This window comes from Acyrthosiphon pisum, chromosome A2 (genome assembly GCF_005508785.2).
Source record: "Acyrthosiphon pisum isolate AL4f chromosome A2, pea_aphid_22Mar2018_4r6ur, whole genome shotgun sequence".
In the NCBI taxonomy this organism is placed as follows: domain Eukaryota; kingdom Metazoa; phylum Arthropoda; class Insecta; order Hemiptera; family Aphididae; genus Acyrthosiphon; species Acyrthosiphon pisum.
In genome coordinates, this window is record NC_042495.1 from 18,965,722 (window position 1) to 18,976,974 (window position 11,253).

At 26.4% G+C, this 11,253-nt stretch overlaps 2 protein-coding genes across 2 annotated transcripts; both read left to right on the plus strand.

Moving 5' to 3' along the window:
• Window positions 1-175: 175 nt before the first annotated feature.
• Window positions 176-438, plus strand: LOC115034103 (the record flags this gene model as incomplete). Its single annotated transcript, XM_029489823.1, is given in 1 exon segment — window positions 176-438. A coding segment is annotated over 1 exon segment (184 nt), but the record flags the coding sequence as incomplete, so codon positions are not given.
• LOC100160556 lies at window positions 366-11,247 on the plus strand. The gene is made up of 10 exons (XM_029489813.1): window positions 366-516; window positions 928-1,348; window positions 1,416-1,611; window positions 2,016-2,191; window positions 4,560-4,709; window positions 6,046-8,640; window positions 9,160-9,311; window positions 9,403-9,485; window positions 10,174-10,337; window positions 11,020-11,247. The coding sequence occupies exons 1-10, from the start codon at window positions 434-436 to the stop codon at window positions 11,104-11,106; spliced, it is 4,107 nt and encodes a 1,368-aa protein (XP_029345673.1). The 5' UTR covers window positions 366-433; the 3' UTR covers window positions 11,107-11,247.
• Window positions 11,248-11,253: the final 6 nt, after the last annotated feature.

Genomic DNA, 11,253 nt, shown 5'->3' on the forward strand with positions numbered 1-11,253 from the left:
TGAGAATAACATTGATAACACTGCCGATAGATTGTTGATTATATTCTGTGATTATAGTAGAATTTTATATTATATATTTTAATTTTAGTTAATTTTCTTTTCCTTATACCTATATAATATTGTAGCTAGGTTCATTACAAAATTGCATATTTAATACATTTTTTTTCTCTTATAGACAATTACCATCTACAAAAAAACTAAATGAACAAATCAAAAATGGTTATTGGGATCGTTCACCAGAAGAAAATTATAGATTAGAAATGATTAGAAAAAATTTCAATCCTGATACAAAGAATCTAAAGCATAGAAAAGATGAAGTTATGTTGAAAAAGGATGATTTTTCACCATTAAAAATATAATTTTTTATTTTCTTTTAGTTTGTTTATTTGTAATTAATCATAGTCTTTAAAAGTATATATATTAAAATTTTAAAATGAATTTATTTTCTCAATCTAAATTAACATTAAAATTAAAAAAGCAAAACAGTAACAGTGCATTACCTACTGATCCTGCAAAGTAAATAAAACAATTTATTATTACTTGTGAAAAATAAAAGTACATTTCGGTTATCTTCCCGCTACTTGCCAGTACTAGAATTTTTGGATTATTTGTTACTAATATTAACTATCATTCATACATCGGAAATTGGATACCATATTTCAGGATTAATATTTGAACATTAAATGGCCAACTGTTATTATAATTTTGTGGTTCATGACTGATTACATACAATTTTTTTATTATATTATTTTTATCATAATCACATTCTCATTTATTAATTGTTATACAATATATAATATTGAAATTACAACTATAGTTAATTAGTTAACCACAATAAGCCTGAAAATATAGATACCAGTAGTGGAAATATAACCGAAATAAATATATAGCACCAAAATAAATTTAAATTATTTTACTTTTTTTCAGTAAATGCCAAGATTTAACAACAAGTGATTCTGTAAAATCCGAGTATAATAATTTACCAAATAATAGTTTGTTATCTGAAAATGATAGTTTTGTAGAAATGTTGCATTCTGTACGTCCTCAGGATGAAAAAACAACTATGTCACAAAGTGTTTTTAAAACATCTCCAGATCAAAATGTACCTGACGTTATAAATGAAAGTAAACAATGTCCAGTTTGTTTACAAATGATTGATATCAAAAATTTCATTAACCATGTTAAATCATGTGGTACATCACATAATTTATCATCTGAAGTACTTATAAAAGCTGTAGATCTTCAAGAGCGTCAAACAGCTGAAAGAGAAGCACTAGGACTACCTAAGTTAGCAAAAAGTAAAGATGTTAAAATAAAAAAAAAGTGTACTAAACAAACAAAATTAAAGGTATAATATTGATATTCTTGATATATCAAATATATATATAATAGTAAAATTACTTTTTACATTTTAGATTGGAAATGATTCTAATTTTGATTTGGCTATTGCTATGTCTATGTCTTTACAAGAGTCTAAAGAAGCTGAAATTATAAAAGAATCTGAAAACCTTTTAGAAGCAGGCTTAGAAGCCGAGGCCATAGAAAAAAGAAAAACATTGGAAAGCTTTGGTTTTATATCAAATCAGCCAATTAAATCCAAATCTAAGAATTGTTAGTATATATAAATAAACATTTGATTGTATAATTAATGTTAGACTAATGTTACTTGATAAGCTCACAGTTTTTTTTAAAAATATTGATCTAACCTATAATCAATAAGTAAGGTTTGGTATACCAATAATGATGCAAAAAACCATTAATATTACAATTTTATATCATTCATTTATAAGCTATACCAACATTTTATTATGGCTGAATATTTTCTGATGTTAATTGAAAGTTTTCCTAATATTTAAATACAAATAATATATTGTATTATAATTATAATTGTATAATTGTTCAGCTAATGCTATTAAAAATTATTCATGATATTGAAAAAAAAACTGTTATTTACTCATCACTATTTATATATCTTATATTTAAATATTTATTTATTTTAAATTATTTTTTTACAGTTTATAAAACCAATTCTTTGTTATTCAAGCAAACACAAGAAGATCGTCAGAAAAGAATTACTGAAAAAGTAGCAATGATTCTCATAGACTGTGATACATTATCACCAGAAACATCATTGAATGACTGTCCCAATATAAAATTAAGATCCAAATATTTAAATAAAATAAGAAATCCTGTAAGTTGTTATTGTTAAGATTAATACTAATTAGTCTAATTTATAAAGATATTAAGAGTTAGATGATATTGGATATTAAATACTGGAGAGACTGAAGATTTAATAATTTAAATATAATTGATAGTACAATTACATAATTTCAAATGAACAGACCATCGACAGTTCTACATATCATTTTAAATTTATAATAATCCTAAATATTTTTTATATTTTCAAGTTTTTATATTTCTAGTATCTTCATGGTGTGGTATATTTAACCGGAAATTTTTAATATAATAATGAATATTAAATAACTGAGGATACAAGAGTATCTTTCTACTGTATTTTAGGTTTAGGGTGTATGTAGATCAGTTATGTAATTGTATTAGTCTAATATAATAGATGTAATCAATTTAAATTTGATGGTGGATCAATGTGGGTGACTTAGGGCCTGTATTACAATAGTCGATTACACTTCAATTATGCTTAACCCACTGATTTTACCGGCCGAATACCGCGGTTTAACCTTAGATCAATTATTGTAATACAGGCCCTAAGTTGCTTGTTAGGTGGACCAACATTTATTTTTAAGGATAGTTTATATTATATTATATTTATATTGTTAGTTGATATATTTAGTAATTGTAGCCAAAAATGTTGCATTAAAATTTAATTCAATTCAGACCTACTTTAAGAGGACGTGATACCTGCATGTGTTGTCTCCGTCTTACAAGGGTGTAACATACCAAATTCTACGCTCAGCAGAACATGTGCTACTCTGTTTGTTTAAAAATTAGAGGGAATTGACCTCTTATAAAATCTAGTTTAGATTATTATCTAGGCAACCTCATTGGTTTTTTATTATATTTTAATTTTAAAGCAAGTTATGAGTATTTTAAGGTGTACAGACAATTTACAATTTTAAAATAACTCGTTTTAAAATTAAAATATAATAAAAAGCCTATCTGCATGTGTTCTGCTGAGCTTAGAATTTGCTATGGTATGCACTTGTAAGACAGAGACAACAAATGCGGGTATCACATCCTCTTAAAATAGAGTTGATAAAGAAAAGGGTTTTGGTTAATAACTTTATTAATTAATTAAATTCTAAAAGGTTTATAAAATTATAATGTGTATCAAAGTTAATAACAAATTTAATAGCAAAATGTTTCAGTCTGATAAATATTTTTTTAAATTAGGTACTGTAAAATAATTTGGATCATTATTAATTGTTTTATTATCAGGTTTTATTAAAAGTTGACTTGGCATGCTTATAATAATGGTGACTGCTTAAAAAAATTTTAATTGCTGTAAGAACAACTTGTGAAATACTTTGTATTGCTCTTTAGAACTGTTTGACCAAGAAACAAATATTTTATCGTAAATCTATTGAATTTTTGTCAATTATTAAAAGGAGCACAATACAAAAAAATGTTTTCTTCATATTATTAAATATTAAATTATTGAAATCAGAACTAACAAAAACGATTTGGTAAAAATTCAATGTAAAAAAAATCATTTTTGACTATATGGAATAGCTGGGTGATGTCATTAGGCCGGGCTTGATATAATTTCCTATCTTGCCAGTGTAAAAGTGGCTCAATGTACTCAATGATTTACTACTTTAAGTTTTTGAATTTTGATTTACTAATAAATGCGTGATTTGTTGTGCTAAGATGATAGAAATATCAGAATTGCAATTTAATGTTTATGTTCTTTTTAAATATTAAAATATTATAAGAGATAATGGCCGGTTGCGGCCATGTTTGTGTCATGGTAAGTGACTGCTTCACTTACTAGACGTCCATAACAAAAATGTATTTTATAAGATTTAAATATTTCAAAATAACTACACTTAAGAAAAATGCTGGTTCCACCAACACTATAATTACATAAAAACATATCACATATGTACAGTAAAAATTCAAAAATATACTAGGTAAGTAAATTATTGAGTGAAGTGAGCAACTCTTACACATATAAGATAGGAAATTACATCAGGCCTGGCCCAATGACGTCACCTGTTTTTCTTTTACTTCTCAAAAGTCATAACATTGAATAATGCAAGTAGAAATGTTAAACTTATACCTCTTTTCTTAGAATTGAAAATTCTTTCAAATAAAAAAAATTTATATTTTTCTGTAAAGTACTAAGAGTTTCCAAAAAGAGTCTTTTAACCTCCCAAAGTGGCAAACTACCTACCTACTAGATCAGATTTTCTACCAGAAACCATCCTAAACTTTGAAGATTTAAGTAATTTTTATACTTCTTGAGTGATGACAGATGAAAAAAAATTTTATACTATTGTCTAACCCTTTATATCCACCCCAAATCTACAAACTAAACATTTTAAATGTATAAGAATACATTTTTATTTTTATTGTTATAGAATTGTGTACTCTGGAAGAAATCATTACTTGAAGAAGATAATGTATTTGAATTTTATGTGAAAAATGTGTCCAAGTTCATAAGTCCCAGTGAAAGCAATGGTTTACAAAATATTGTTCGATTTCCTTTACATGAAGATACTATAAAACAGGTAATTGTAAATTTAATATTATACTTAATTTTCATTCAAGTTTTATTATTTGTATTGGCTTTACCTTGAGTTTTACCAACTACCATTGACTTTAATATGAGTTATTTTTTAAAGCACATGCACTATTTACATGCTGATCTATTTTTCTGCAGGCTGTAATGAAAACTTTTCAAAAAATATTGATTTGTTTTGAATTGAACTGACATTTCTGTTAGTTTATTATTTTCAGTTAGTAATTCATAAAAAAATTTCATTTTAAATCTAAGATTTGAAATGTAATACAAGATTCCTAATAGAATTGTAAAAAAAAAAAATGTCCACAAGAAAGTCAAATTAAATTTTTATGAGCGTTTGAAGTTCATATTTTTACAACATTGCATATTCACTTGATTTCTCATAAAGCAATTTTCTTATTTTGTTGTAATTCAAAAACGAATAACTGTAGATACATGAAAATTTCACTGAATGTTTGTATTCTCATTTTTCTATACACCATAATCACTTTGACTCGTTTTGAGCTGTTTATGGACAATTCCAAATTTCAATTTTTTTAAACTTTTTTTTACCACAAATATCAATAAAATTGTATTTGTTGGGCCAAAAAGCGTGAACATTTACTGGGTTCCTGATATATTGCTAGTTGCTACAATAGCAGTCGAAAAATCTTAATAATACACGGGCACAATTTTTTTTAATAAGCATTTAAAGTTCGAATTTTGACAAAATGTATCAAATTTATAAAATGTTCAACTTTTAGAGGTAAGGATTGAAAACTCACAACAATGTTCCATGTATATAGGTTATATATAAACTACTTTATTCACAATTATAACATCATCAAATATACTTAGTCATATCATATGCTGAGTGACTGTCTTCACTTAGAATCGTTTTTCTTATACAATGATATTATATCATTGAATTCAAATTTAACACAATCCATAACAGTGACCCATCTGTAATCTACTGTACAGCATAGCGACACCCACTTGCCCACCTTTTTTCAATGTTGTATATATAAATGATGAAATAAATATTCAAATATATGAATTTTAAAAGGGATATTACTACTAATAATTAATGTGTTTGGTGATTTACAACATATAAAATTGAGGAAAATACTCATCACGTGACCAATTTTTAATTAAAAAAAGCTCAACCAATGACGGGTTAAGAAGAATAATGTAAATAATTATTAAGTTTATATTATGATTTGATAAATATTTCGAATGTTTTCTGTAAATTATTGCTATTTAATAGTCATATAAGTTATTTTTCTGTACATTTATATCTACATTATATTATCATATTAATAATTGTTTAATATTTTATTTAGGAACCAAATACTACTGATGAGGAAGTCAGTAATACATTACATGCAGTTTTAGATGATTCAAATGTTTTTAAGGAAAATGTTACACATCATACAATAGTTGGAAATAAAACTATGCCAGAGTATTCATCTAAATGGAAATCAATGATAGGTAGTCAGTTTATGAGTGATATAACTATCTTTTCCAAAGATGAACATGAAATTCCAGCTCACATTCTAGTGCTTCATGTACAGTGCCCTGATATTTTGAATGACATTATTACAGAAGAATCTGGTACACATAAATCAAAAAAAATGATTATGTGGTCTGAGTACACTTATGAAGCATGCATGGCATTCTTAGAACTGATTTATTCTGGCCAAGAACAATTAATAAGTCCTGAGTACAGAAGAGATTATTTGCATTTAGTAACAAGGTACAATGTTCAAATAGTCATACATGATGATGATGGAAAACATGGATGGTTTTCTGAAGAATACGATAAAGCATCAAAACGTAAAAGCTCAGAATTATATTCAACTGATAATAAAAGATATAGAGCTCACAGTCCAGATATGTTTATGACAGATAATACAAGTGAAGAAATAGGTTATATGAGTTCTAATTTTTTAGGAACAACTGTGAATGATGAAAAATCCTTGAGTGTGTTGAAAACTAAACAGTGGTTATACAATTGCAACCAAAGTCAACGTCACAATTCATCATTCACAGGAAATTTAGATATTAATGTTCCACCTCAAACTATTTCACCGATGAAAAGTCCAGCTCATTCTTTTCATAGTGCATCAACTGTACATATTCAACTAACGCCTACGTCTACTCAAAATGATTATAATATGGATATTGACAGCAACGATGTACACATTAGCCCAACATTAGATATTGGAAGGGTATCCCCCAAATCATTATCAGTGGATGAATCAAGCACAAAAGCTGACTTAAAGTTGAATAACATCAAAAACGTCCCTATTGATTTAGAAATTCCTTCGGACAAAATTTCTACACTTACTAATTCACGTAAAGAACCAGAATTAATTACAATCATCAGTGATAGTGACAATGAATCGATAGATATGATTTTGTCTCGTTATAATGGTACATCTTATGATAGAAATATTAATCTATCAAATGAAAACTATTGTACACCTTTTCAAGCAAGCATTAAGAGAATGAAAAATGTTTTTCCATTCAACTCAGTTGATAAAAGTAATGCTATAAGTGTTATTGAGTTAAACGATAGTAGCTTAGATTCAATTCATTCAGTTAGTCCAAATATATTACATCAAAGAAATTGCAACACTAAATTGGGCAATTCTTTTGTTAACAAGTCCACTACTTCAACACCAAGAACTACGACATTCATAAATATTGATGATGAAAACACCGTAATTTCCACTGTACCAAAGTTTCTTTTCACAAATCGTACTAATGCTCAAATTCCACCGTCAAGTAATACAAATTTTATAGACCTAATAAATGATAGTAGCTCAGATTCTATCTATACGATTGATAAGATAAAAAATGACAGTTTATTGACATCATTTTCAACATTGCCATTGAATAATAATGCTCAACAAAATTGTCAAAATTCTTCAACTTCCGTTTCAAATGCACCGAGGAAAATAAATTCTCCAAGCCATGACAGTTTAACTACAAATTTTGAAACAAACAATTGTGTATCAATTGCGTCACCATTAAGAGGAGGTGACATTAGGTCAAATTGTTCATATCCAATTAACGATGGAGATTATTATGCAAACATTAATACAAAAACAAATGAAGACTTCTGTTCAACAAATTTCTCAAGCAATACAATTTCACCTAAATGTAGTAATTCAAAATTACTATCCAAATTTACTGAGCAATTATTTCAATGTAAAGATATGCCATCAACATTTTTAAACACTTCACCAATTAATAATGTAGAAAACAGTGATGATATCAGTGATACAATATGGTCGGATAAGACAAATGTTTTAGACAAATCTAATTCATATTTTGAACAGTTGAAAAATATCTTATCGAAGAAAAATATAATATCACCTTCTAACAATCTTGTCAATTCCCCAGTATACATAAAAGAACCTGTTGATTTAACTACATGTTCATCAAGTGAATACACTTCATTTAGACCTCAAAGTTCTCAAATTGAAACTGATCAATCACCTATTACATCACAAACTACATCAAATGAAAAAGAGGATGAGCAAAATAAATCAGCCTTTGAACAAATAATTGACGATCCGTGGATGGACTATAATGATTGGCAACCAGTTAATATTAGTCCTCAATATGTGTCACCAGTTTTATCGGAGAAAAATTCTCCGGTCTTAGTAAATGACTCTGAAGTATTATCAACACCCCAAAAAATAGTAAATCATATTAATATGGATTTACAAACTTCACCACCAACTATTTCAAGTAATGTTGATATAGTAAATCATCAAATGAAAAATGCAGTAACACCAAATAAATACGGCAGTAGAATAAGTACTCCAAAGAGTTTACGCAGGGTTCAATCAGAATCTGTCATTGGAACTAATGGACAAATAACACCTTTGCCAAATTATAGTACAATGAAAACACCAGATTTAAGAGTAAGTATTTCTTTAAGAGACTTAGCATTAACTAGTAACAAATGGTCCTAGATACTTCTGTTTATAGATTAATCATGTACTTATTATTTCATTATACCTACCGAATATCTTTGATAGTCCTAAATGAGTTTAAACTATTTTATGTCTTAATTAGTAGAGATATTATAAGGGTACTTGAATGACTAATAAATGTAATTTTACCATCTTTATTTAGAAGTTTTGACAAAACATTTTCAAGAAAGAAATACATAGCATAGGTGTCCTAAGAGGGTGCAAGTTAATTTAATTAAAATATTTATTAGAGAAAAATCTAGTAATTGTTTTTGATTAGTGCACTCAACTTTTATTATAGACAATTTGAATAAATTTGAAACTTAGTTTGTAATTAAAAAGTTTTAGTTACATATTTAAATATAAGTATATAGTCAGTAATCAATATTAATTTCTTACATGCAGTTTTTTCACTAAAAATTTTAATAATTAACCAATTTTTATTTGAATTTTCAATTGTAATTTTAGAAAGAATTTGAACGTTATGGCCTTAAAGATCTCGGAAGGCGCAAAGGAAAGCTTATATTAAGACATATCTATGATGTAACTCATCCTAAATATGATTCTGAAGAAGCAAAATGTGTTGAAGACTCTGAACAGTATTCTGATTCTTCTGATAGGTAACTATATTTTAAACATTTAAATTGTTATTATCATTTATTAGTACTGAACACAAGCATAATTTATTGTGTTGTACATTTAATATTATAGTTCAGAACCTGGAATGCCTTTATATGAAGCTGGAGATTATGACGAATTGGAAACTTATAGTCAAACAAATTTATCAAATAAAAGTAAGTTTTATAAAGATCTATAGCAAGTATTATCTATATATATATATAAAAATGAATGTATGTATGTATATATAAAAATGAATGTATGTATATATATATAAAAATGAATGTATGTATATACGGGAATTAGACTCTGAAACTAAGAATTCTTATTTATGTATAACTTTAAAGAAGTAATTTATTGATTTTCAGTAGCTTTTCTGAACTAAAAAAAAAAAGTGATTTGTAATTAACGTTTAAGAAAAGCAAATATTATTTTAACTGACTATATAATATTACTATGGCATATATACTACTATAATTATTGTTAATCGTTATTCAACGCTAATACATTATCATTGCTATATGCTATGGTTTGTGAAATATAAGACACATAGTCTATTTTTGTTGTGTCTCATTCAATTACAGTGACATTAATCAAATAAAATGTTGTTTTTCAACTATTATCAGTTTATTATATGTATTTAAAACTAGAGCTGTGTTTTGACTTGAGCTACATTTGATCACAATTGTGGTTATTTTATAAACACAATGGCTATGTCTCGGGCAAACTATTACTCAAGCAGAGCAAATGTGGTTTGTTTCAAAACACTTACTAATTAAAGTTTGTGCTTAGGAAAATATACTAGGAAAATTATTTATGTATTTTGTATACAATTTTGAATCATAATAAATGTTGTTATTTTAGCTTCAATAGATATGGGCTTTAGAGATTTGCTCAGAGTCAATGAAAATCTTCATAAAAAGATTTTGTGTTATGAACCTATTTGGATTGAAGAACTGAAAGATGATTTAAAACAGTACAATGTAAACATAAGTATGCAAAAACTTATGACGTTCTTGGATGATAAAGTAAAATATTTATTAAAATTTAAAATGTTAGTTATTAGATTAATATACTTTTTTTTAAATTTATTTATTATATTAGCCAACCTACTATTTCTTTCATACATCAAAATTATTTTTATTCTTATAAGATATTAATGAATTTAACTACTTATTAATAATTGATTCAATTATTGTTTGTAAGTTTTCCATGAAAATATTGATTTCATTAGTTTTCATAGTACACAGTGATTTTTTAAAATTTGAATACATTTGACCATATTTATGAATCCGTGAGATTTTTTGTACCACTTAAAGATGATCCTGTGACAATACAAACTTCCGTTTTTTCATTTTTAATGAAAAACTAAAAATTGCCCATACCTGGTATGCTAATGACAAGAGGGGAAAATGCCCCCCAATGATGCCACTGAAATAATTTGCTTTAAAAAAGGGGGGGGGGGTTCTTGTTTGAAAAACAGAAGTTTGTATTTACTAATCTTTAATAGTACAAAAGATATTAGGAATTGGAAAATATTCTAAAAATTTAGTATAAAAGGGAAAATTGGTGTGAGTATGCTTAAAAAATCACTCTGTATAAGGCGATCCATTTTAGGGTCATCTGAAGTTCCTACATTAGTCAAAATTGTAAATATTTGTTTTTTGTTGTTAATGTACAATTTTAAGATTTGTATATTTATCTTTCCAGTGTGTGTCATTTCGTTCAAAGTCAATAAATGATCAGAGGAAAAAATTAGCAGCAAAAAAAAATACTAAAAGAAAGAAATTATTTTAAATTATTTATTTGTTACTGTGTTTTTTGACATATTTTCTTGTTTGTATAATATTGATGTTAAATAAATAATTGATGTATTATAATATATTTTTCATTTGTTAGTTATAAAAAATAATAATAAAACCCAATTACAGTCATAAATAATTA

Excerpts from the sequence above, each read along its gene's own strand:
- LOC100160556 (XM_029489813.1), top strand. The coding sequence starts at position 434 with ATGAATTTATTTTCTCAATCTAAATTAACATTAAAATTAAAAAAGCAA. Across the intron at positions 9,486-10,173 it reads AACAAATTTATCAAATAAAA|CTTCAATAGATATGGGCTTT; the intron begins GTAAGTTTTATA and ends TTGTTATTTTAG. Across the intron at positions 10,338-11,019 it reads TGACGTTCTTGGATGATAAA|TGTGTGTCATTTCGTTCAAA; the intron begins GTAAAATATTTA and ends TTATCTTTCCAG.